The sequence below is a fragment of the Solea solea genome, chromosome 12, assembly GCF_958295425.1.
Source record: "Solea solea chromosome 12, fSolSol10.1, whole genome shotgun sequence".
Taxonomy (NCBI): Eukaryota; Metazoa; Chordata; class Actinopteri; order Pleuronectiformes; family Soleidae; genus Solea; species Solea solea.
In genome coordinates this window covers 16,213,778-16,241,316 of record NC_081145.1, presented here as the reverse complement: position 1 = coordinate 16,241,316, position 27,539 = coordinate 16,213,778, and the positions used below count along the sequence as shown (strand labels likewise).

The 27,539-nt window shown below is 42.9% G+C and overlaps 1 protein-coding gene across 1 annotated transcript in view; it reads right to left on the bottom strand.

Annotated features, from left to right (window-relative positions):
* LOC131469641 (A disintegrin and metalloproteinase with thrombospondin motifs 20) overlaps positions 1–27,539 on the bottom strand; it is a 75,189-nt gene that overhangs the window by 36,764 nt on the left and 10,886 nt on the right. Inside the window, exons 4-15 of the mRNA XM_058644852.1 lie at positions 22,423–22,670; positions 19,245–19,328; positions 18,582–18,706; positions 18,435–18,475; positions 18,027–18,132; positions 14,440–14,586; positions 11,459–11,600; positions 10,862–10,966; positions 3,132–3,277; positions 2,660–2,841; positions 1,796–1,932; positions 1,397–1,514 (exon numbers count right to left, since the gene is read on the bottom strand). Of these exons, the coding sequence (XP_058500835.1) occupies positions 1,397–1,514; positions 1,796–1,932; positions 2,660–2,841; positions 3,132–3,277; positions 10,862–10,966; positions 11,459–11,600; positions 14,440–14,586; positions 18,027–18,132; positions 18,435–18,475; positions 18,582–18,706; positions 19,245–19,328; positions 22,423–22,670 (1,581 nt within the window). The remainder of the gene's footprint in view (positions 1–1,396; positions 1,515–1,795; positions 1,933–2,659; positions 2,842–3,131; positions 3,278–10,861; positions 10,967–11,458; positions 11,601–14,439; positions 14,587–18,026; positions 18,133–18,434; positions 18,476–18,581; positions 18,707–19,244; positions 19,329–22,422; positions 22,671–27,539) is intronic.

Genomic DNA, 27,539 nt, shown 5'->3' with positions numbered 1-27,539 from the left:
TAACATCTCAAACCCTCTCTTGAATGAATGTGCGCACAAATGTTGTCCAAATATAATGTCAACAGTTAGAAACTTGGAAGACTTCTTGACTCGACTTGACTTTCCCCACAAGACAAACAGACGGCTGTGGTTTTATCTTGGGCTTCAGTTTGTCTAGTGTGATCAAAAGAAGAACAGTCGAGTCGCAAACACAAAGATTGACACAAGAAAAGGAATGAGACAAGCGTAGAGACAGAGAAAGAGAGAGAAAACAACAAACACAAAAGGACAAAAGGGTGAAAGACAGAGAGGCAGGCCCAGACCCAGGGATATCCTGCCTCTTCTGCGCTCTTTCTTCAGGTTAAGTCAGGTTATTTCCAGGGCTGAGTTGGGTGTCTGGGTCAGTTGACCACATTTATAACCTCCTTCATTACCTAACCCCGTGTTCAATTGCTCACTGGGGACAAATAAAGTTTTTTAATTGAATTTAATTGAATTTACTATAACCAGTTAAGGTTAAAGTACCTATTTTAACCTCACCACAATTCAAATCTTCTATGTCAAAGCTCTAAATGGGACCATTTTCTCAGACATAAGGCCCTTACTCATTAGGACCATGTTTTGGCCCACTGGTCCTGACAAGGTCAGTTTTCATACCAGAAAATGTCCCAAAGAGGTAAGAAATACACTACTAACCCTAACCCTAACCCTAACCCTAACATAATGCTTTCCATAGCCCCTTAACCGTAACCCTAACCTTAACCATCCCTATTATATGCCTAAACCTAACCTAATTCTATCCCTAACCCTAAAACCAGGTCTTAATCCTCAAAAAGCTTGTTAAAGTTGTGTACACCAGCCAAAGTGTCCTCAGAAGGTCAAAATGTCCTCACAAAGATAGGTTTGCTTGACAATTGGTCCACACAGCCTATTTAAGACATGCACACACACACACACACACACACACACACACACACACACACACACACACACACACACACACACACAGGTAGAAAGCACCTTGATTGAGATGTTAAAACTCGGTGCCAAACCAATGTAAAGTGACAATGACAGATGTTTATGCTGGACGGTTCAAAGTGGGGACGTCGGGTTTGCTAGACCTTACAGACAGTGATTGCCGTGTTGATCCGTTTCTGAGGATTTAGAGGACACAAATGTTCCCAAATTCGCCTGCGACACATATTGTCACCGAAATATGTTTAAACATAACCAGACATGACATCAGTGGTGAATATGAGCACGAGGCATGTCAGTGTTTGCAGCCATGTGGAACTATTCTCCATGGCTCTGTGTTTACGGTGCATCAGATAAATCATACCTCATCTACAGCAGCTGGTTACTTACAGCATGTTGAGTAGCACACGGCTGCAGATCTAATTTGAGCATCGGGACTTACCATACTGTGCATCGTTGAAGGTCCCTGCCAGGGTTTTACACGATGAGTTGTCCCCGCCACACACGCCACACTTGTCATTCCTGGCCTTCGAGTTGAGGACGTGGTCACAGCCTGCTTGCTGAGGAGGCAGAGAAGATTTATGATTTTGGAACGACTGGATTGAAAAACTGTAGTTTTGCCTGTACAGCAGGAACTTGGCAGAATGTGATGAAAATTCAAGATTGATCCATTTTGGTAATTACAAAGAATGAATCAGAAGACTGCGTAGTTGTATCATCATATCTTGTTGAAGCTGTTAAGGCTAAAACAGCTGATATAAAGTTGTTGTGCCTCTGTGTGTGTGCGTGTCCGTGTCTGCGTGCAAATCTCCATTACACAAGAAGAAAGAAACTGATATACCCTGCAGAGGCCTTGAACACAGATGTCGTATGTGTCTGGGCCACACGGCGTACCATCAGTGACGCGGTCCTTCAGCTGATAATATGCCATAGTCCCAGCCACACGGCAGAAGAGCTTACAGCGATCCTTCATTAGTACTGCAAGGAAGAAGAAGATGGCTCATTTAGTTCATAAGGTTGCTGGAAATAAACAAAGATAAAACCTAGAGATGATTTAAAAACTGGTGGACAATCTTTAAAAAAAAAAATGTCTTGGTGGTGTACCGGCTCTGGGGTTCAGCCTTTTTGCTTGTGCAGAAGCAATTAAATGAATGAATCACTTGCAGCACTTTAGACATGGTGGTCTTTGCCAGATGGTTATCTTATGTGGCTGTGCAAGAAATCCCAGCAAGGAATGAGATATGGCTGCAAGAGGGAAATCTTATATGGAAGGTGCACTCTTCTTCTTTTTTTTATGTTGTTTAGTATCAAGTGAAGGTTTACCCTGGGCCACCTCTTATCATGGGTGTAAGTGATGATGATCTGTATTCTTATCCCACACATCCGTCAACAAGCATTTTCACCCCATGCGCTAAAATTTCAATGCATTACATTAGAAATGGATACACACACACACACACACACACATCACAATGCTGCATGTGTTTTAGGCCTTACCATACCTCCTACACACAGTGCATGAGAAGTTTACACAAGCCCAACAACTGGTAATCATACGTAAAATGAATAACTTAATTTCCAAATGACGACGTGGAGCATTTAGGCTAAATGCACAAAAGACACAGTGATAGTTGGATTTACCAAGTTATCCAAGCTGAAGTCACCCCTTAAAGGACATGTTTTATGATGTTATTGATGTACTCACTGCCGCTGTATTTGGGGACCCAGCGGACGGCGGGAGGTAGACCGTTGATGTTGAAGTGCTTTCCGTCAAAATGAGAGCACTGCTCCTCGCGGAAGTCTTTCCGTCCTCGTGGGCATGGCTCAGTGTTGCAAGAGCGGAACTTCATCCTGCGCCCCACGCAGAACTTGCCACCGTTTCGGGGCCTAGAGTAAGTAAAGATTTGAATTTAAAGACCGTGTTTGCTCTCGTTTTATTGGCGCTTTTATGATTTTTAAAGCAACACTGTTTACTTTGGAATTCGCGGGAACATGCTTTCTTTATCCGTAGTTTAAGAGACTCAGTAAATCTGACGCACAGGCTTGCTACTGACTTACGCTTGTTTATAAATCGTGATCATGCCTGGCCTCAGATTTTTACTACTGCTCTCACTTGTGCACATATATAAACAGACCATGATGGCTTTGGTTGTCTTCACGGTCTGATTCCTGCTTACTCAGGTTTGTTGCAGTCTCTGCTCGTGCTACGGGTTCCTCCACCACAGGACCTGGAGCAAGCACTGTAGGGCCCCCAGGGTCCCCATTCTCCATGGACTGGCTGCAGGTCCAGCTCTTTATTCACACACATCCCATGTCTGCAATACTGTATGTGGATAAGGGAGAGAGAGAGAGAGAGAGCGAGGGAGGGAGAGAGAGAAATTATGTTAAAACCAATGACTGCAACACCTGCAGCCCTGGAGACAAACGTGGACTGTGTGGATTTCTAGTGCAGCTTTAGTGCATGCACACAGCTGGGAGTGGCTTTTGTCTCTGCCTCCTTAATCCTCTGTTTAAAGCTTAAGCTATATTTTAAAAGAAATCCGGATTCAGCGATCGTTTACCCTCAGGGAATGTGTCCAACTACTCCAGCTGTCAAAAGAGAAACTGAAGCATGTGCAGGAGACACTGCCCCAGACAGAAATGGAGAAAGATACTGGGTTAAAGAAAACGAAGAGGCAGTTGAGTTGCTGCGCTGTTCATGACACCTGTCTCAATCTTAAGACTAATTCCGAAAGAATGTAATGATGATGTATACCACACCTATATCCTATGCCAAAGATAAAAGAGAAAATCCAGACTATATGATGCAGCAGTGCGACAGAATATAAGGTGCCAGGTATCAAACAGTGTGTACCCACTAACCAAGAAATGGTAACACTGTTTTCATTAGTAAAGCACGGCAGGCCCATTTCCCTTTGTGTGTAACCAAATCCGCTTCCAAGAGACTGAGATATCGGAGGGTCCTGTTCTCCGAAAGAATGCAGGACAAGACGGCGTCTGTCTGGGTACGTAACCTGCCGTCCGGGCACACAGGCGCGGGGAGCAGTGGCACCATGATAAGGAAACTCTAGAGTTGTGATAACAAGAGGAACAGAGTTCATTACTGGCATCAGGAGCTCCCTTCTCCAGACCACTGAGGTACACATCATTAAAGCTGAAAAGGAGTACGCTCTTGATTGATACCCTCAGTTTGTTCTATTTGTCAGGTTGATAAGGACGTTATTTCAGTTAAAACATCTATAATTTTAACTGGCCACGCACCCATTCCACTACAAGTGATCTCCTGGACCACAGCCTTGCAGCCTGTACTTTCAGTGAACATCTGCAAAAGTGCAAAGTCAAACACAAACACGCAAACATACACAGAAACGTGTGCCGCTGTGTCTCCTACCCTGGCCTAGTTTGCAAGTCTAATGATGTAGTGTAAAGTCTGTGCGCAGTGACAGACAGGTGTTACCAGCTGCAGGGTGAAATCTAAATAAGACGCAAACATAACCCCGATCTGGGTTTGGCAATGGCCATTTCTTCCTGTCTGACTCCACTGTAAATGCCCAAAAGGTTGAGGCTCTGATAGAAAAGACGTCAAATAAATGGCAGTAAAAAGAATGTAATAAAACATCCACCACAGTGGAAATGGATTCCATATACTGTAGAAAAAAAACAGGTGTCACTACTTTGTGGTTGAGCAGCTTTATCTCGGAAAAACGAGCTAAACAATCAACATTCATGGAAAATGATCAAGGAGACATATTTTAAGAGTTAATACAGACTTCCTTTTTTTTTTTTAACCAAACTATCCCCTCTCCTTATAGCTCTCACGTCCCCATCCCCCACTGCAGCTTAAGAATGGAGAGTGCGGACCTGAGCATCCTCTCTCTTCTCCATTGTAAACTGCAAGAGCCGCACAGAGACCACCACAGTGCTACAAGGAGGCGGGTCCCATGGAGCTGTCAAACACAGGGTGGACTGTCTGTCACAGAAGACCAAAGTCCGTGTAAGCCTCAGAGGCATTCCACTCCCCCCGCTGGCACCCTGTGTTTACAACCGTTTTGTTTGGCTTGAAAAGGTGATGTGGGTGAAAAGAAGAAAGACGGAAAGAGGGGAGTGGAAGGGGAAAAAAAACATCTGTGTGAGATGATGCGTGTGCGCGTGTGAGTGCGCCAGTGTGAGCGCGCTCGTGACTGTGTGTGTACTTGTGTGCATGCATGCACATGTGTGTGTGTGTGTGTGTAGGGGGGGGGGTTGCTCAGAGTCTGGAGGCATCTGGGGGCCACACTCATTCCCAATTAGCCTTTCTTCCCAAGTGCACAACACACACTCTTTGAAAATGCTGTCGAGGCGAAGCTCAAACGAGCATTAAGGACTTCAGCAGACGCTTTCCTAGAAAGATTGTCAAAATTTGCCCTCACTTGAGAGGGACATTTTAACTTGTTGTGAGAGAAACCTGTCCAGCTGTGACCAGCATGTGCTTCAAATTAGGAATTTCATAAAGACACACGCAGACTCACCAACACATGCCAAGATGAGTGTATCTCCACAATCATGTCGCAATGATTCATTGTTTACATCCTTTATAAACACAAATGGGCACACAAACATGCACAAAAGCTATCACTGTAGACATTTTAGCCACCAGCAAGCTTTCCCTGACACCGGTTAGCTGAGGACAGCAGCATCTGCTCTGAGCTCTTCAGCTGGCTGGTCTGGGAGTTAGCACCCTGTAATTGCCGGGAAACTCTTGCAGGGAGCACCTCATTTCTGAACCCAAGTCATACATCACTGCAGGAATGAGAAGGTAGAGGACTGATTTAAAAAGACCTCCACTCTTTCATTTTAACACAGCCAGTTCCAAAAGGCATCGTCTTTCATGTCGTGGTGTCTTTCTCATGGTTCTGGGTTTGGAGTTCACTTAGTTTGGCCTTTGCCTGCTGGGCGTTTGTGTCCATGTCTCTGTTGATTTGCAGCAGGCCGTGTCTTCACTACAACGTACAGATCGGAAAAATCACAGGTCATAAAAGTATTTAGGTGGTCCATTGCTTTTCTGACTGGAAATACGTTTAACAGTAGTGGTTATAATAAAGTTGATCTACATTGATTCATTTTAAAGCTTGTCTTCTCCCATTAGTTCCCAATTTCGTTTTTTTTCCCCTTGAGCTGAAATGTGTGTCACAACAGAACGAAAGGAAATGATTAGAGGGCTTGGATATGGTGAGAAAGACGGCCAGATGACCCCAACAAACCTCTCATTTACAACATCTCCACGCTTTGTTTCTCTCTGTGATCCCGCCTTTCCTCACGTTTCCAGGAATCGTAAGGGTTATCATTAAAGTGAATGAGTGGTTTGGTGCTGTCAGCTGTTCCACTTTTACTGTTCGTCTTTCACACTTTTTTCACTGTGTGTACAACACATTAATTGTCAATAAAATACTTTTTTGTTTTGTTTTATTTTATTCTACCATCAACACGTCCAAAAACATGCAGATTTGGGGATGAGGCAAACTAAACACCCACAATTGACTGTAAGTGTGAGTCTCGATGAGGCCACCTGTCATGGGTTTACCTGCCTTTCACCCTACTGTATGTCAGCAGGCGACCCTCACGTGCAGTATAAAGCAGTAGATGAATGAATGAAAGAACAAATGAATGAATGACATGTGGTCAAATTGTACAGTTAATGTGGTGCATGCGAGCAAATGTGGCCCTGAGAAAATATAGGGCAACATGAGCATTGAGTGGGCAGCAGGCATAAATGCATCCTTTCTCCTTCTCCACAGCCAACAATGAGAGATCCACTCAGTGGCTACTGGACACAGCAACTCCACATCAACAAAACCATATGAATGCTAAAACAACAATCCTCTTGTTAGCTCATGTCCACAGATATAGTTTGTCTTCCGACGACGGTAAAACAAAGTGGCAACATCCTGCAAATATCCACAGACTAGCCGAAAGTGACACTGATACCAGTCTCACAATCCCGAGCTCCAGTGCAGAGATATGCACACACACATACACACAAATACACAACATCATACGACAAGTCTGTCAGGCTGCCAGCGAGCTCCAGCCAACACTCACCGCCTCAGCCAGCAGACTCGATTCTGCCCTGGCTTCACTTTTCAAGACCTCACTATCTCACTCTAATTGGCTGAAAGTGGAGCGGGTCGTTATTCCTTTCTAAGGAATGTTCTAGAGATTGCAAACAACTTCTCACTAACCACTCAATTAAGTCCTAATTAAGAGTATCTGACGGAGACTTACAAAAAAAAGCTAAGCAAGCAGCCATTAGTTTTCAAAGTACAGTACATCATTTAGCATCAAATCCCTCAAAGGAAAGACAAATGGGTTTCAAGGGAGCGTTCAGTCACGACAGCACCAAAGAGGAAAAAAACTGAACAAAACTGAGGAGAATATGAACTTTGACAACAACACATCACAGTCTTTCAAACCTCAGTTTGAAAGACCCCCCTCCCCCACCCCCCCACGCCACCCACTGAGCGATGATGTGTGGAGAGAATCAGTGACGGGATCTAAAGAGTGGGAATGTGGATACGGGGCCAAGTAGGCCCCAGCTATAGCTTGAGGCACTTATTGATCAAACTAGCTGACACACACATGCACAGTGCACGCAGATACACACAGGCACACATCTGCATGTGTGCACTTCAATGTAAAGGTTAGGCTGTCCTGCAAAATTCAACACACAGGAGCATCCACATGCGTGTACTTGTACACGTAGTCAAAAAAAAAAAAAACACAAAGAGAAACACACACAGAGACACACAGGCAGGATCCTTTTGAAGAGTGAGCGGGATGGGGGGGGGGGGGTGTAGAAAAAGAGAGGATAAAGGGGAGGGAAGGTGGTGGCAGTATTTATAGACAGCAAGTGATGGGATGCCCTCATTAGTGCATGGCCCACTGAGCTAGATGACATACGCCGCCAAGGGGTCATGTGACCGCATTACTCACTCCGGCGGGCTGTAAGAGGGCCCGTTGAGTAACAGAGAGGGAGAGAGAGGGACAGTGGGGGGAAGAAGAGAGAGACAGAAGTGGAGGGAAGGGAAGGAAACACAGGGGGGAGAAAATGAACCATGAACACTCCCGTACCCATTACCCTATTTTCAACTAAGCTGTATACGAACAAAAAAAACCTCTTCATTTACGAGACGCGCCGCTCTCCAACGTTTTGAGCGCTGACCTCAATTAATCCACAACTTTGTTTCATAACATAACAAAACAAACAATGCAGGTGCAAGAGGTGACAGAACATGTAGTTTTTACACAAAACCACGTGTTCCGTGTAATTGCTTAGAGCAACATGACAGGCTTTGGGTTAATGATGGGCCAGGAAAGTTGTGTAAGATATCTGCAGCCAGACGTTAACCACAGAGGACATACACTGTGTGTATGTGTGTGTGTAGGACCTTAGGGTGCAGGGCTCGACCCATGACCCTGAACCTTGTGATGTCTTTGTGGAAAGAATGAGAGAGGCTTCAAGAGAAGATGGTGTGAACTCTCAAGGTGCTTCTTTAGCTTCACGGTGACAAATCATCCGTCACAAACATGGCACTGAAAATCACCAAGATGTGTCTCCAAGGTCATATATATATATATATATATATATATATATATATACAAAACTGACACACAAGAGAATCAAAAAGGACAATCTAGGATTACCAGATTACCAGACTTTTGAGGCTGGCATGATGACGAACACAAACATGACTTGCACGCACGCGCGCACACACACACACGCACACACACACACACACACACACACACACACACACACACACACCACAGAGAGGTACCACATTAAAGCGCTCTTGTCTGTGCAGGTGAGTGCTAGTGCAGGGTCCCCCTCTCTTTCAACTCACACTACTTCAAACGGCCTCCTGCATGAAGATGAGACTAGGGCCTCATCACTACAAACATAGGTGGTGCCTCTCCTCACACACACAAAGAAATGAAAGAAAACTGTTTGTGCATTTGTTCAGACAGAGAACAGCCACCATTAAAGATCAGATATGGTTTCCAGCCGTTCACGTAGCTACGGATTGCGACAATGAAAAAAATGGAATATAATTGACATTATATCCTTATGACTCTTCATATATCACCATCATGATGTTGGTTGATGTAAGAATTTCTAGATTAAATAAATGGGCAGTTATTATTACACAGATTGCCATAGTATCTGGTGGAGAAATACTTGTGATAATAATAATAAGAATAATTTTGTTTCCTTCAGAGATTATTATGGTTGCAGTTTGACTTTTTCAGCAAACAGAGTTACACACAAACGTTTGATTGTGGTTTGCACACCAAGAGGCCATGTTACACTGTACTCAAAAATATCAAATTAGAATTGTTTGGCTGGTTTTAATCTAAATGTCTAGACCCCTCTGAACATGCACATTGCCATACAGTAAGTGTTTACAGGGTTCCAACGCAGACCAGCCATCCAAGGCGATGTAGCTCAGTCAGCTCCATTTGGGTTAAAGGTTTGTAGCTTGTTAAAGCAAACCACTTGCTGTGATTAAACTAGCAACATGTTTTTCCCACATGCACGCTGAGAGCAGTGTGGGAGCAACAATCCCAGGACCATTATTTAGCCTGGTTGTTGTAGTTGGATTAAGATGTTAGCTATCACCTGTTGATGAGGGAGATAGAGCCAGATGAAAGGATATTAGAGACAGAAAGGTTAAATGAGCCCACACTGCAAAGGACTCCTGCAAAGGAGGGCAGGGGGTTAAGGAGACGTAAACACTCCTCCTCTTATTCCCTCTCTCTCCCTCTCTCTCTCTCTCTCTCTCTCATGCATGTTCCGAATGTTAAACACCAGCCCACCACATCCTCATCTCCCCCTCCGGTACCTCCTCCTCACTCTCCTCTTCCCTCCTCTCCTCCCACCTCCTGCTCTTCAGAATCACTGATGTGAGGTCTTTTGTGAGAATACTGGCTGGCCTTAGCCTAGGCTCTGTTATGGCCTGACCACTGACCCACACACCCGCCTTTTAAAGAGGTTTTAGGGTCATGGGTTCACAACAAGGTGACTCAACTGTGAACGGCGGGCGGCATCCTCTTTCAAAGAGGCTACATCTTCACCTTTCCCTCTCTAGAACTTCTCTCCCTTTTTTTTGCCCCATCCCTCTTTTCTTTTCTTTTCCTTTTCTCTCTCGTTCCACGTTTCCTCAGAGACTTGTCGGTCATCTCAGCCCTAATTAGCATATTATCCCAGCGTGAGGAGAACATGAAGGCTAATGGGGGTTGGGGCCCCGTAACAACACATAGGGTAAAGCTTCAGGTTTCAAACGAAGGCCATCACCTGACCACATTTATATGGGTTTCTGTGACCAGGTTGCAGACAGGAGACTAATGCATGATAAATTATTCCTTTTTCTCAGTGGAGGAAGTGGGAAGGGTAAAATGTGCCTTGACTGTCAGCAGGCCAGTTGAAGCTTTCAAAACAGTGCTGATTAGGGAACAGCAGGGAATACATTCAGTTTCCATAGTAGCTAGAATGAAATCTTAATGTTCTGTAGTTATATGGTGCTTATCTAGACTTGACGATCACTCAAAGCACCTCGACTACAATAACAGATACAGATCAAAACATGACTCAATAACAATATTATGACTTCATACAAAACAGGTCAATCACAGTGTTCTCATTTCTCTCAGAGGGATCTATTGTATATGATTGATAAATCTTTACAATAGGCAATTCCAACCAATTTATTGCCGTCAGAGACGTACATGCACCTAAACCCCCAGACTAACAGGCCTCAAGTATCAAATGGAGCTTCTTGTCATTCTATATACTTGTGAGTTTTAGCGCATGGAACCAACGATCTACCATCTATTCAGTGAACAACACAGAGGCACATGTACACCAGCTTACCATTCCGTGTCCACAGTCGGTCCCATCAGCCAGTGGCATGTGCTGCGTCCGGCATCCTTTGTGGTCCCCCTCTGCACTAGTACACCACAACCTCTTACACTGTTTCTATTCGAATAAAGGAGACACAAGCAATTCATTGTGAGTGAAATCAATTAAAAATCACTGACATTTATTGAGCTTACAACAGAATATAACCGCCTTCTTGATTGCGAGGGGAAGAGCGTGTGTGATTACAGCTCCAAAACATGTTTATTGGTATCATGGTGGTTTCATTGTTTTGTTTTTTTAATATGATATGGTTAATAATATTTCGGCTGTGAATCGACACTTATTTTGTGCTTTAGTGGTTCCCAGACGTAAAAGCACAACATCGGATCGTAATTAGTGGCTGTGCAATCAACACCGGGGTGAGTCAATCTGCCCTTGTGTTGAAATGTATCTTATACAATGTGAATGGGAATTTACACAAATGAAGTCAATGGTTACTATGTTATGACATGGAGCCTAAGCTTTTTCTGTATATCTGAGCAGGAGACACCTATCACAGATCCACCACCACTTTGGCTTTTTATAGTGTGGGGTTGCTCACAAACTTACCATGTAGGGGCAAATTTGGGAACCGGGTCCAAACATCAGTTCACACTGTCTGTTGGCGTTGTAGATCTGACCAGGTAGGAGGGTGGGCAGCTCGTACGTCCTGCCTACAGGCTCGTCAAGGAGGCACTCCCCATAGCCGGTGCTGTTTACAAATACACAATGCACACACAGTTCAGTGCTGGTTTGAAAGTTTCCAGAATAAGCCGGTGACTCCAAAAAAGTATCACCACGTGTCATCTCTTTCATGGGAACAAAGTAATCATCTCTGTGTTATTGTCTGTGATCGTCCTCAGATGTGCGTTCACCCCGTGGGTGGTCTGTAAAGTTACCTAACACAGAGACTGATACCACTTCCTTCTCCATGACCTGTCAGTAAACGCTGTGCTGTTTCATGCCGTGTATGACACAGACTGAATAAAACAGCATAAAACATTTTCATTTTGTTCCAGTTTTCCAATCATTTTTTTACCTCTGCGATCATAAAAGCACCTTGATTAAGTTACGCATGGGTACCAGAGCCGATCTTGTTCTATAATGACAGATTGTGCTGTATATCAGCCACACCCTGTCTCACGACACAGTAACAGAGACAACAAAAACACAGCTGGACTCAATGTAAGCAGCAACACTCTGCATATAAAGTCATGATCCCTAACTCTTGAGAAAAGGCACTAGACAAACATCCTACCAGAGCAAGCGGAGCCTCAAAGGATCGGCTCTTTACTTTTGAAAAAGGAAACTGGCAGATGAGGCCTGCGTAGATGTGTCATTACACGACATGTCTGCACCTTGCTGACAAATTTCATCCTGGACTGAGCTGCTACAGCACCTGTTCTTACAGCCACAGCTGATGTGTCAGACCAATAATTACACAGGATTATCCTGAGTTACCGTCACTTTGTTTCTTTGCCCTTTCATTGCTTGAGGCCATGATGCAATGCGGCCTGCGTTGCAGGGGGAACGGCTGCACAGGAAAGATAAATCAGCAGTGGAATATAATGTGAATGAAAACCACAGAGAAGCCTGACAGTTCCACATTACAGCATCTTTCAGCGGTTGGTCATCTGTCCAATCAGTGTGCTGGAACTTAATGGAAGGATTATTAAGAGCGCGACAGACGTTAGAGGGAGATGTGATCTCTACAGTATGCCTTCACGATGTCTACTTAAAAAAAAAGAAGGATGACCTCCAAAGTAATTTCTTTCTGGCACCACATGAGATTAAACACCTGGTAGCCCTTGGGAAACTTTAAAGTGATTTTATTTTTACAAGATGTTTTGCAGTTAGCTGTTGTTTGCTTGTTATAAAAGGCTAAACAATAATAGTTCCCATGTGTAGTACTCTGGGCTATGTTTTCTGAGTGAGGGTCTAATCACACAGAGCATCTCTGCACAGCTTTTGATCAAGAAGCACCAACTTTAAACTGCAGTAATGATTCCATGTCTTCGCTATACATGGAGAGAATATAGCACAATGTAATGATTAAAGTTTAGTTGAATTTGGATTTACATAAGTATCCATCTTGACTTCATGCAGCAAAAATAGACAAAGGTTGTGATTCCTGTTCGAGTGGTTGGTGCTTAAATTTGACGCTTGTAATGGAAAATAACAGGGCTTGACCGCTACTAATGATTACGTGGGTACAACCCCCTGCAAAAATGATCATTTTACTTTTAGATTTGGACTTCGAGGCTTAAATCAAACGGCCAGAGAAGCAATGAATGGTTGCTTTATGCAGTGGGTGACGCATAATAACGCAACACAAAAGCGGGACGCTTTTCATCAGCCTTCAGGTGCGGGAGTGTAGTGCACATTATTACAGCTACAGTGAGAGAAGGGGGAGAGGGAGGAGGGAAATCCTTAGCCTTTCTTTTTTTTTTTTGAGAGGCTGGAACTGGTAGGAGAATGATGCAGATTGAATTCGCTCTTCAGGGAAAATGGGCAGTCAAAACACTGACGTACTTGACCTGGTCAGCCCAGTGAGCAGGAGTGGCACTGTAGAAGTGCTAGATTGAATCAATGCTCCACATTGTTGACTGGAGATGGACTTCAAAAGCACTTGGACTGTGGCCTCAAGGGCCTTTCCCACCACTGTGGCTCCCACACTTGAGCCAAGTGCTGCTTCACTTACTCTTTACCTGCTTTGTGCTTTTCAAATGTCCCATGGATTTGTTAAATGGTAAAATGCATTTTACATTTACATCATGCTCTCACCCCTCTGTTTTATACAGCAATCAGCCACACACAGAAGCACATCAATCAATCCTAATAATAAAGGGATTCATGAAGTTTTCCCTTTAAATTTAGCTGAATGTTCCAAGCTCTCAGTGCTGAGGTCATCCTTAAAACTCCATGTGAGGCATCGCCTAACACTGAGGCCTGGAGATGCATCTGGACAACAAAGCCGTCCTTTGTGAAGGCCTCCACAATTAATAGTGGAAAGATTAAAGGGTCATGTCCAGGGACGATCTAATTATAAGTGACATTTCCCATTTGAAGGGACACCCTTTAGCAGGATCAGTAACCATAGTGCAGGGTAGCAGAAGGTGAAGCAGTTATTGCCCCGTGTTACAAGTTCTGGTGTGAAAAGCAGTGTGGTAACTAGATTACTGTTTGCCCAGCATCTTGAGCTGAGCGGAGAGACAGCTGAGGGGCTGTCTAAGATCTATCACTCAGGTCAGCCGAGGAAGACCCCCGGATTCAAACAGGAAATACTCTTTCAACACCAGGCAATAACAACTCCACATAGTTTACATTGAGCCGACCTTTCCAATGAGCACTGGGAGAGATGGAGAATACGTTTGTTTAGCTGGCCATGTCAAAACAAGTTAAGTAAGTTAATGGCACACTTAAAACCAAAAAGCAATAATATGAAATTGGAAAAGAAGACAAAGTGGCATCGCTTTCCCTCCCTGTAACCAGTCATTTGTTTTTGATTATAGATCAATTTAGAGTAGAAAAGGACAGCCTGCGGTACCCACTCTAGAAACTCTGTGATGTACTTGCGACTGCACTTGGACCATGTCCAGGGATTGGTGTCATAGTTGAGTGTGGGAGCCATGACATGGTACTGGTGCTTCAATCCTGCCTCACGACATTTTGGGTTGTCATCGTGGGGCATGTTGAACCTGGTACAGAGAGGGAGAAGAACAAGGGGGTCAAAGATGATAAGAGGGACATGAGGAACACTCAGCTGCTTTATGGCTCCAAAGAAATGTCAGGAGATTCTCATTCAGCCATTTTTAAAAGGGCATCACCCGACACTTCTCTGCTGACTGTCACACATAGATTGTGCCTTTCTATTCACACTTCCATACCTCCTAAATATTTATATCGTAAAACTGGTCTGCAGATGCTGAAACCTTCTGTGCAAAAACGTCGCCATTCTTCAACAAATCGTACCTAACTTCTCACCCTCAAGGCCAACAAGCCAGTGAGAATCCAGCTCACCTCCCGGTCACCACTTAGATGTTAAAGGTCACCATTACACATTCTCAAAGGGCTTTATGCAGAGGGCAAAGCAGGGACACTAACACCACAGCACATCAATATACACACGTGTATTTTATTTTATGTCCTAACCACTTTATAAACAGCATACACGTAGGTATGTCTATAGAGTTCCCATTTCTATTTAGCTCCTTCCTTGGTGACTTTTTTTTAGATTATTTTAAGCTTAAATGAAATTTGAAAGTCTTCAGTAACATGAAGAAATGTACTAAATCATAACCAAACGTCTGTTTTGTGCTGCGTCCTCTCTTATCAGCCCTAATTCATAGATACTCATAGTACCTTGCACATACATGAGCATGTGTATTTATACACAGAGAAACCCATGCAGCTGCACGATGTCTGAGATGTTTACAACAGGATGTGGGCCAGTGCTGGGCTCTGGACTGTGACTGAGGGTCAATCCATACCACGACATGAACAAGACTTAGCATGGCTGGCATGAGGCCCACCCTGCAGGGGCTGAGGGTCTGAAGGAAAACACCCCAGGAATAATTAAGCCTCTGGCACAGTAATGAGGTCTGGACCCACAGACCAAGCTGTGGTTCTAATGCTGGCAAAAGCTAATCTGGCTCAAATGGTCTTAGCAAACGTTCCCCCTCACAGTTGAGGGTGCATCAAGGTGATGCAGAGAGTGACGGAGAGGTTCAAAACAAAAGTAATCAGCTCAATACTTTGCTGCGACGATGTAGACTTCCACATTGTAGCGGTGTGGCGCTAAGTAAAACATACTCTTAACACAATATTGATTTCGTTTTTCAAAAGGTTTTATGACCATTAAAGACGATACATGAGATGAGAGAGCCTCTTAGTGTAATTGGGTCATCAATTGGCCAGTTTGTGGCCATCTGTTTGGCAACTTTAAGAGACAGATTAATAGTGGAGTCAATGACAGTGGGAGTGTTCCACCTCCGGCACTAAATTATTAGCATCCTGAATGTCAATACTTCGTAAAACCTCTTTGCTCTTAAAGCATCACACCCTCAGTGCCGTGCTGTCATTAAGCTCATTTTGAGCAAGACAAACAGATTTCTGTGTTAAAATGCTCATAAATAACTGAGCAAAGGTCATACAACTGGAAGAATGACACCATGAACTCTTGCAGACAGAATTTAGAGACTGATTCCAATATCATCAGTATATCACACAGCTTTACTTTAGGTAATCAGAATAATGCCAATGAAGTTTTGTGGTATGGTCTTTTATATTCCAGTTCAAAAGTGTTGGCAGCTTTTTGATCAGTTTGATTTTTTTTGTGATAGGTCATTTAAAGCCTTGGCATCATTTGATGACAAACTTAACAGTAAGTCTAATTTGTGCCATGCCTAATCTGGACATCCAAAATGATAGCTACTATTAATAATCACACACCTCCACAGCCATTTGTGAAAGGTTTAACTTAAGTCGCAATCGTTCTTTCTGCAATCTGCGAAAGTTCTCGTGTGGCTCCCACTACCTGACACTGGCTTCAAAGAGCGTTAAACACTCGTGCCTGTGAATGCAGGGCAAGAGGCAGAGCCAACTGAGCCTCCAGCTGCTTGAAATTTAGCATAAACAGATCCACACGAGTTGCAAGCGAACAGGGCTCGTAGACACGTCCATCTGGCTGCCGCTCTGGTGTGTTCTTTCCAATGGAAGAATGTGTGAGTGGGACTGACGAGGGAGAAGAATATCATTCATTCTCACCCAGTGGCTCAGAAACTCACACTGACAGTGGTTCTTTCTCTCATCCACACAGATGGGAGAGGCAGACCGGAAAGAAAATCTCACACTCACTTTCACAATTATACTCTACAAGGGAGGTGGGCATGGAGGAAAAACCCCACAGAAAAAAACTGACACTGATGCTTTGTTTTTGTAAATGTGTTCAAAGAAGGAAAATCTTCAGATCTAAGGCTACTCGTATTTAATTGAAATCAAGTGAACTAGACCACGGGGTTAGTGATTCATGATCATTTTACCTCAGATAGACGTTGGCAATAAACAGAGCTCATATGACAGATAAACTCATGTGGTTACGCGTTAATGAGGATGTGTGTTTTTCTTCCACTTCATATGAGTGGCAATATTAGCTTGTTGTGAAAACAATCTCTGGCAGACGAGCCTGTTGTGATAATACGGACTCACTGACTAACAGAAAAATTGAATTTGATGACAGTTTCACATCTTTAGCTTCTTTTGTGGCCTGGGAAACACCGGCCCGGATTCAGCCGACAGCAAAGAGTGACAATGAACCACGATGTTGCCTCAGTTGGCATGTGTCGTGGAAAAGTTGCACACACACACAAACCCCCAGTGAGCATTAATATGGATTCCTAATTAAAGGATGGAAACCAGAAGATCTATTTGGTGTCACATATAAACTGGAGAGTTTCTCAACACACGGACGCTCTGTCCAGACGACAATGTCGTAGTTGTATTTGCGCCTAAATGTCAAATTGTCGTCTTCTGGTGGCTGTCTAAACAGTAATCTCTTTTGCTGACAAACAGTGACATCGATTCAACACGCTGAATCGTCCAATAGTGCTGCACGCGCGACCACTGATCACTGCTCCAGACAGAAAGTCACTCTAAACATCTATGTAGTCTTGTATTCTCTTCATATGTGTATTTTTAGATGGCACCTTAGTCTTCCAAATAGTTTAAAGGTTGCACCGTATCCATGGTAAGTATCTTCTGAACTTGTCAGCCTCTCTAGACAAAGCTGAGTATTATAGGCTGGTATTATTAGAAGTCTAGTTTTCACTTTATTTTGGTTTGCACCTGTGTCTCTTGATAAGAGAGCTTTTGTTGGTCAAGTTTGGCTGAGTGGTGAGATAGCATTAGTGTGTGCGTGCATGAGTGCCTACTTGTATTTGTGACCTTGAAAAAACACCAAAATGCTGACGTTGTCAGGACCAGTAGTGCTCATAGAGATCAAAACTTGGTCCTAATGAGGAAGAACCTACTTTCTGACGAACTGGTAAAGTGTAGGGCTAAGATTTGAACTGTGATGAGGTTTAAGTGAGGCATAAAGCTTCGGTTAGTCTCTCCAAAAGGAATGAAAATCACAACTTACACATGACCCAGCTCATGAGCAATGGTGAAGGAGGCACTAATTCCATTTTCTTCACTGATGGAGCAGCTCCGGTACAGGTCACACATGGTCCCCAGCTCTGCGAGCCCTACAGGGTCACGTACACACACACACAGAGTAAAACACACACAAGCACAGAGCCATTTGGAAAGAAAACAACAATTCTGCTCGAGTGTTGAAAGTGATTACAGAATCCAAAATGCTGTTCCATAAGAGAGATTACCAACACCATCGACTCCCTCCCTCCCTCCCTCCCTCTCATTTCTCCACCTTGCTCCCATTTCACTCTGTCACTATTATATTGTAACACTTATTGAGCTCTGGTTACTAGAGGGAAAGTTACCTGGTATAAACCTTAGGTGGAGATACTTTGGCAAAGCAAAAGCTTACCTAATGTGTCACATTTATCTTTCGCACGGCAGATGTCCTCCCTAAAAAACACACACACACACACACACACACACACAAAATGATATTACTACTTTCTTGGAGCAATTTAATTATGCTATGAATGTGCGGGTAGAGGAGAGTATCGACCTTGTCATGAGAAGTGCTGTGTCATGGTGAGAGGGGTGGCTGTCATCCTGGACATTTTGGCTTTGCTGCCAAACGCAGAAGTTGTGGAGAGTCGTGGCGGCATTGAAGCTCACTGTGGGCCCTTCCTGTTTGGGGTCAAACACCAATGGGGATGTGACTGGAAAACTGAGTATAAATACATTAATGTTTAAGTCATAATTGTAGTAAGTAGGCCTGGGGCTTCAGCTACAGCCTTCAGTTAATATATTCTGATATTAATCTTAGGTTAATAGTAATAATGAACACTAAGGGCTGCAACTGAAAATGAACTAAAAAAAGGAATAGTTAGGCCATTTAAAATGATTGGGTCATGACATCACTGGCACAACAGCACCACTAATGAAAAAAAAGTCTCAGGGAAACACCAAAAAATGTTCAGGAATCAGTTACAATGACTTGATAAACTCTACAAAGTCTCTCCAGCCATACCTTATGTGCAGGTGGCTCCCTGCCTCACTATAATACTGTTTTCTTTTTCCAAAGGAGACCTCTCTAGAGACTTGAGACTGACAAGGAAGACAGTGTCCTTTCAAACATGACCCGCAGTGAAAAGGCCAGGCCAGGCACACCTGCACTGACGTCAACCATCTTGGAGACGGGTAGCGTTCAAGACTCCGCACTCACCTGTTCATTGTGGATGACGACTAGCTTGACAACCATGATGTTGATAAGGTTTCCTACGCTGGGATCCCTGTACACTGCTGCTACCTGTAACGAAGACAAAACACACGACAAAAAATGCAAACCTGCACTGACACAAACCAGAGTTGGATAGACAGAAAACATGCTATTCTCCTTTTTGTGGTAGCTGGAATGAGAAAATATGCCTATAGCATTTGAGGTTTAATCAAAATAGCCACAGTTCAGTTCAGTTCATCTAAGTCAAATGAGGGAAAGTCTCTTTCAGGGGAAGTTTAATCAACTGAGTATTAAAACCAATTTCAATCCCCCCCACAGACCTCTGAAAAGAAAAAAATAAATAAACTGAAATCTGGATTCCGCAGCAAATGTGAAACGTCAGCAAAGCTGGAGCTCAGAGCACATTTGCGAGTGCAGCAAAACATTCCATCTCTAGTATTTCCCTGTTGCTCGTGTTGCTTTTCTCGTGCACTCCTGTCACGGTCAACCAGCAGCTCCCTGAGGCTGTGTGCAGCCTCCTGACAGGAACTTGTTAGTCCATTATAAACATTTACTTTGTCTTAGCTCAAGGGAAAGCAAAGGTAGCTCAGGCCTGTCCAGAGTGGGTAGAGGGACATAGAGCCTGTCCTCAGGCTGTTCTGCATGCTCTTGCTCAGCAATGTGTGTTACTGTATCAGTATCAGTGCAAAAAAAACAAAATTGGGGGGGACTGCAGCTGGACCATAACAACAGAATCTCACATTGACAGTTCGCCAGAAACAAGCTCTGAAGGGGGAGAGAAATCATCTTAGTCAACACTCAATACTAATTCTTGGAAACTGTTGCTGGAATCTTCACATGACATGTTTACATGTGTACCCTATTCTCTTTCACGCCGATTTTAAGATGGTATCAGAAAAATAGATAGATAGGTAAATAATAACTACAGCCACAACATTAAAACAATAAAGGAATACTTCACAGATTTGCATTTAGCTTTGTATTACTAGAATAGGGGTAGTCATTTTGAAAAATTGTACTTCTCAACCTCAGTTTCCCCTGAGTTGAGAAATATCTTCATTCTTTTTTTGTCACGTGCCCACCAGTGACACTTGGTCTTGGTCCGAGGCTTGAAACTTCAACGCAACAGTTTTTAGACCCACTCGTAGGGGGACAGGACCTCGTTCCCAGAATGTAAACAGTGTCCGCCATCTTTGCTAACAGTTATGCTAACAGGACCAAGTGTCACTGATATTTCTCAACTCAGGGGAAACTGAGGTTGGGAAGCACAATTTTTCAAAAATACTACCTCTATTCTAGTAATACAAAGCTAAATGCAAATCAGTGAAGTATTCCTTTAAGTGGTACACTCTATTGTCATCACTACTGACAGGTGTTTGTGTGTATTACTGTATTGAGAAGATTTTAGAAGAGTGAGTCCATGAGGCTATGGGTTTGATTGGTTAATTTATTGGTTAATAACACTTCACCAGCAAAACCAACACCTTAAAACAGTGTTCATATTTTGGCTGGTTTGGTGAAAAAGGTTAATATGAAGTGACTGAGAGACAATGAAAACATGGAAGGAAAACGACATGGACTTCAAACCTAGCGACATAACTGGCCTGGCATATTGTGTTCCAACTCTGACTACACCCTATCATCCTCACTGAAGGATACGCCACTCCACTGACAATCATTACTCCATAAGTTAATGAGTTTTCTAAAAAATGCTCTAGCCGAGAAACAGGTGAAAATACCCACAGTCCACTATAGCAGATCTATCCTGCTTTAACACAGACATCCCCTAATATTTATCCCCTACTTACACACACAGAGTCAATGACAGGCAATCTGTGGCTTGATTGCCAGTCACCTTCGTTATGAGACTCAAAAGGAGACCACGGTGCTGAGTTAGGATTTTACTAATTAACTGGGCCACTGTGGTTGATGAAGTAACACGTTTCCAACCAAAATGTCAAAGTCTACTGCTGTTAATATACTGTAGAGATCTGAAGAAATCACAAAAAACACAGGGCCTTCCTTTTCTTGCCATGGACTACAATATATTTGCCCTTAGCCCCAGGTTTTAAGTTGTAAGTACAGATTGGTCAACTCCCCAATAAAAATGAATCTGACAAAGTATCTGAAGTAATCTAAGTGCCATTACTGCAGAGGTCTCTCCCTACAGTTTTAATGCATGCTCTCTTATTATTGTTACTTATTCAACCTGCCTTTGTGTTTCAGCGCAGTTTAGCATTACTTTTTACAACAAAGTCAGGGAGAAACTGCGCAGTTGTTGGCTGCTCCAACAGTAGTAGTTGTGTACGCAAAAATTCATCTTTGTTAAAAGTAGAAAACTGTGAAATCCAAAAGCCTTTACTTCATGAAGAGTGTCTCCGTGTACAACTGCAGGCTACACTTCAGGTCTGGGCAGAGGACCAACATGTTTTTCCTTTTTTAAAGAAAATTAAAGTAACTACTCTGTAATAGTTCACATTCTTTATATGCTCAGCTAGCAAGCTAGTGAGTTGCAATCACCTAAGAATGTAACCTAGTACTTAATTGAAATGTCAGTGAAACACTGCGGCCTGCCGCCAAAGTAATGGCAACTCCACTAAACAGTGGAACACAAATCAGTCATCAGACTTGTCTATAAAATGTGGCATTACTATCACTGACTTTTAATTAAATGTATTTCAAATCCAGAGTAACCAGAATTATTTTAATTTTGCACAGCTTTGAATGAACCACAAAAAACAATTTCTACCTCCATTGTATTAGAGCTCAGCTCTATTTTAAATGGCTTAATTACATGGGGTTAGTCCAGGTGAGTCTTTGAAGTCAAGTTCAGCTGTGGCGAATTCATTTCTGCTGACAGTGCTGAACCTAAGGGAACAATGTCACCATTTCACAACAGAGGCTTTGAAGAATGTTAGGAAACAGACGTCGATTGTAGGCAACACATACAGCCATTTAATGAAGTGCCGTATAGTGCAGACATATTTTACATCGGCAATAAAGCTAACTTGATCCTGCTTCGAGGTGAAATTAGGCAAATGTTGCAGGGGAAAAATAAACCACATTTAACCAAGCAATCAATCAATCTGTCGGCTAAAAATGTTTAAAGAAAAACAGCATTTAGACAAAATAAAAAGAAAATTAGAAACATTATTTTACTTACTACTGACATGATTGTAAGGATGTAGTGCTCTAGGTTGCGTCCATGATGACGCACCATTTTGGCATCCGCTGTCACCATCAGCTCAACATAGCGAGGATAGGAGAGGAAACGTTTGTGTCTGCGTGGGGATCTGGAGTGTGTGAAGTTGTTTTCATTCATGTGCTCAACCTCTATTACTGCCCTGAGGGACTCCAGCTCCTCTCCCATATTTCCACTGTCCTCAAGAGAGATTGGCCCCTTAGAGTCTTCTGTTTTGAGAAAAGAAAGGGAAAAAAAGATGGCAAGTGAGTGGTGAGATGGTAAACGGACTCGTTGAGTTTAAATCTCAGCACCGTTCCTGAATTGGAGAATAAGACATGCAAAGTTTTATGCACTAGACCCCACTCTATATCACACATCATGACAAAGCACAAACATCTCGTTAAAGAATTTTAGTGGCAAAAAACCATAAAATGTTCACAAATTGTGGAGGTCCAGTGCGGAGGCTGTTCCATTTTGAAGTCTATGGTTAAGGTGATTCTTCTCCTTCAAATGCTGCTGACAAATGAATCCTTACATTCTCTATCAACAATGGATGGATTGTTCCTAGCCTATACTTATCCCAGGATCCATTGTGCACCAGCAACTTCATTGGTTTTGAAATTGTGGCAAACAAACAACCAACGGATTACACTTTACCATGGCTTCGACTCGATTAAAAATAAACTTGTATATACATGTTAAAAAATAAGTGGAATTTATGTTTAAATGGTCAAATATTGCATTGCATGCTGTTAGTGAGCATGTACCATGTCCAGCTGTACTTGTGTTGCCAGTCCAAAGTAGTAAGAGCAAGACAAGCTGGTGTTGTGAAGGAGAAATGTAGACCAGACCGTCTCAGGTCAGCCTTCTCGGTCTACAAAGTTGGTGGCCTTCATAGGCCATGGAGACCCCTAAATGAATACACAGCTACAGAGTCACTGGTGAGCCTTAAGACTCAATGGTACACCTGGAGCACAGTGCAGCACAAAATGTCTTTGCATTTCCAACTGATGCATTTGTCATTTTTATGTGTGCTGGCCTAAAAATGAGGTGAGGCACATGTATACTGCATTGGTCTTTTGAGACAGCAGAAAGCCATTGTGTCATTGACTGACACAAACCTCTAAAGTCACTGGTGCATGCCTTTTTAACAGCACATTGGATGATGAAGCACTCCAGTGCTCATCCTCCTCCTCCCCATCAGTTACATGCAGGTTGAATGTCAAGTGCAATTCCTTATCCTGTGCAGCCTAATGGAGTTGATGGGACAGAGAATTGGTTGATGGCAGAGGCAGAAGATCCACCGGACAGGGGACCATGTTTTAGCGCTGAACTTTTTTTAAGTTCTCCATCCTGTCTTGCATTCAACGTTTAAATAGCATTGTGATAGACAACTGTCTTTGATAGGGAATGACAAGCAAAACCCTAATTGACTTCATCAATATCCATCAAGACATATCCATGAATAATTCAGACACTAAATACCCCTTTGCACTTTGCAGAGTACACACCTTGTAACTAGCAAATTGAAGTTGGACATGCCCAAACACACTTGCACCATGCACTTTAGACCATGTGCTATAGATCATTTAAATATGATATGGGCCGTAAGAGTTTTTAGGTCAGGCACTCCCTGCTGTCTGAGCACGAGCCACGAGAACAGACACAATCACATGATGGCATTTCATCAATCAGCGAGGAACTAGCCTCGTTACACACTCTATACAGACAAATAATGACAATAATGTAAATGTGAATAACAATGTTGACAGATTACAAATAAAAAACACACTGGTTGAAATAACCCCATTTACAAATTCCAGGTGAATGTCTTCAGCAACAGCCTCAGATGAGGGAAAAGAAATGTCAGCCATATGTCACGTATATACTCAACTGGATTTCTCTCTCAGCTGAACTGCACGTGTTGAGCTGGCTTTGGGTTACAGATTCCTTCACCATGACCGAGAAAAGTTAAAAGGAGGCAGAAGCAAAGACAGACTAGACTTAAGTGTGAAAGGTTGGAGAAAAGGAAATGAGGAATATGCAGGTGTTAGAGCTGATGCAAGCTTAATTACAGTTAGACAAAGTTTGTCCATACATAATGGTTCATCTGACAGAGTTTGAAAAAAGAGGCTGAGCAGGGGAATAAAAGAATAATTGAGAGAAAACAGCTAAATAAATTCAAATGCATTTCAGAAATGCATTTCGGCAATGTTTATGAGTACTGCATAGTTTGAAAGCTGTCATCCTAAACAACCTCCTCAGCTCTGGACAACTCGATGATGGTGAAGAGTTCCTTTGTCTTTGAAACACTCAATCTTTCCAGACAGCCAGACAGAGACACACTGTTTGTAAGTGTTAGGTCAGAGAAAAGTAAAAAAAAAAAAAAAAACATCGGGCACTCCATGATTATTCAAGTGATGCCCCCAGTAGGGACACAAGGCGGGCCGTGATTCCCTGGCACAAAGGCACAAAACACTCAATGCCAGTGGGCCCAGCCTGATGCCAGCACCGTCAACATTCAGGCCAGCACCAGGCCTGACTGTGCTGCGTGTGCACAGCCCAGGTCAGAATGGTGCTTTGTATTTTCCAGGAAAAAATCTCGCCAAGGCCAAACCCACTACCCTAAACCCCTTCAAACAGCCTCATCACAGCAGACAGTCTGACATCAAAGGGATTATCAAAGTACAGAAGAGCATGGAGGTAGATCCAGATAAATTGGTGTTAAATCTTCGAGCAAGTGCGTGAGATGAAAACTGAAAAGAACAGGAGGCGAAGGTGAAACTATGGTCTCTGTTATAATAGCCTTTGAATCAGTGGAGATTAGCCATGCACAACCTTTCCCAAATCGCCTTAGGTTCAAATCCCCCTCTCACTAGGCAGTGAGCTGCTACTTACACAATGAGAAGACAGGGGTGACTGCCCTGAACCACTGGACACACACATGACATCACTCTCTTGGCAGTGGGCACTGAATCAACATCAGCAATATGTGTACACCACTGAAACTCATTACAAAATGCAACATATTGAACCTCTTTTTATTCTAACAAACATTTCATCAACACATGTCTATAAAACTGAATAACAGAAGAATAAAGAGCGGTCTGCACAGTGTAAGCATTTATTAGTGCTGTGACTTTGTTGGCTCCAGAATGCGCATACCTCAAAAAGACCAACAAAACATTCACTTTTCTGCTCCGGCACCAATTTGACTTGTAAATAACACGAAGAATATTAAAAACAGTCCTATCTCTCTTAAGTAATAAAATGCTTTCCAGCACATCAGCTACCTCCCACAATTAGTGTACTGTTTATTTCAAAGCATATATGTGAGCCTTTGTTTACAGTCATTCATCCATTGATGTCAAAGTTTGCATTTTGATGGTTACAGTGTATAAACTTCATGTTGGGGCCCATTCATGTAAGACTGTCTAACGTAGATCAAAGAGCTGCTCTTTAACTCCCCTTCAGTGTTCTGTCAGAAATATCAAGAGCTCAACAGCGGGGAACACAACATTTCATTGTTAAACTAATTAACATTCTTTTACAATGGCCTGCTGAGAGTTAAAGCAGACCGTTTCCCTGAGTGCGGCTTAAATAGATAGTATGCCTTACTTTTAGCATAGGTAGTGCTTTGGTTCTATACAAGGTCAGACACTGCTTGTTACAATGCAACTTGCACTACAACTCTAGCGGGAATAATGTTGACACTGCCGCAGACAGAAGCACAATTAAGTGTAATTCTGTGGCTAGACAGAGAGTAGCAAGGGCAGCTAATTGTTGCTGCTGAAGAAGGCTTTTAAAAGTGAAGTGGCACTGGCTTTTGACCTCATTGGAAGATGGTGAGCTTTGTACACTTATAATGCTCTCAGAGTTCAGTTGTTATTTTCAGTTCAGAGACATGCTGAAGACAGCATGGTGGTCAGCTGAAGAATGTGTTTGGAGTAGCAAGCCTCCTTTGAGGAGACAAAACACCACTAATGGATCTCGTCTCCTAATGATAGGCCAGGGGCCTGGAGTGTTGTCTTTTGTCAGGATCAAACTAAGATGCCTCTCACATTCAGTTTTGGGGAAAGTCACTAATTGACTAATGAAAGTCACAAAACTATTTGTTTGTTTTATTTATAAGAATGCTCCTATTTGAAATGTGTCTACAAGATTCTGGGAAACATCAAAAGCACTCAAAATGTAAGGTATTATTAAGAAAAGTTTCTAAATGTCTTTGGCCTGTTCTGTTACCATGAGACTCAAATCCCTTAACTCATGGACAACTTTGGTGAATAAATATGATTAGTGAAGTGGAATTACACTTAAATTGTGGCCATAGGTCACCATGACAACAGAACAGAGGAAAGCCAAATTGCAAAAATGTTGTGGTTCCAACAAATGTCATCGCGCTATCAAGGTTGATAAGTGAATAAGAATAATAAGTACCGTCATCTGCCATATTTGATGCAGAGTTTTCAGCAATAATTTTGCTTTGACATAACCACAGCAGATCTGCAGTTTTGAGTGATGTCTGGCATCCTATGATCAACAACAAGAACCACAGGCGATGACACTGATATTTCACTGGCCACTGCCTTTTCCCAGTCCACCGCAACGGGGAACTGTCACTCACCTGTCACCCGCTCTCACCTCTGACTGTCAAACGTGCCAATATGCAGTCAGTGACTGTCGCTCAATTTGGTCTAACTATTCCAATCAGCCACCATCTGTTAAGAATGCCCAGACAGTAGACAGTGGCAGAAAATAGGCCCAGCTGGAATCTGTCACAGGAACTACCAACACAACACATTGGGTTCAATGGGGCTGAGGCTTGAGGGCAGGCAAACACATGGCAGCTATTAAAGTTATAGACTGTCTATAGCTGCCGGGCCATGTTCAGCCCTGTCCAGAGTATCTGTTATCTTTAAATCAGATGACAGTGAGTGCAATGGACCATGTTATTAGCTGTTTGCACTATCTGTCTTGCAGTGTTACGAAATATGAGGCATGGTGGGCCAAAGCATCATACTTGTAGGGAAGACGTGCACATTGCACAAAACTAATAAACTTGTTGTCTCAAGACTGACAAGACAGTCAAACAGTGC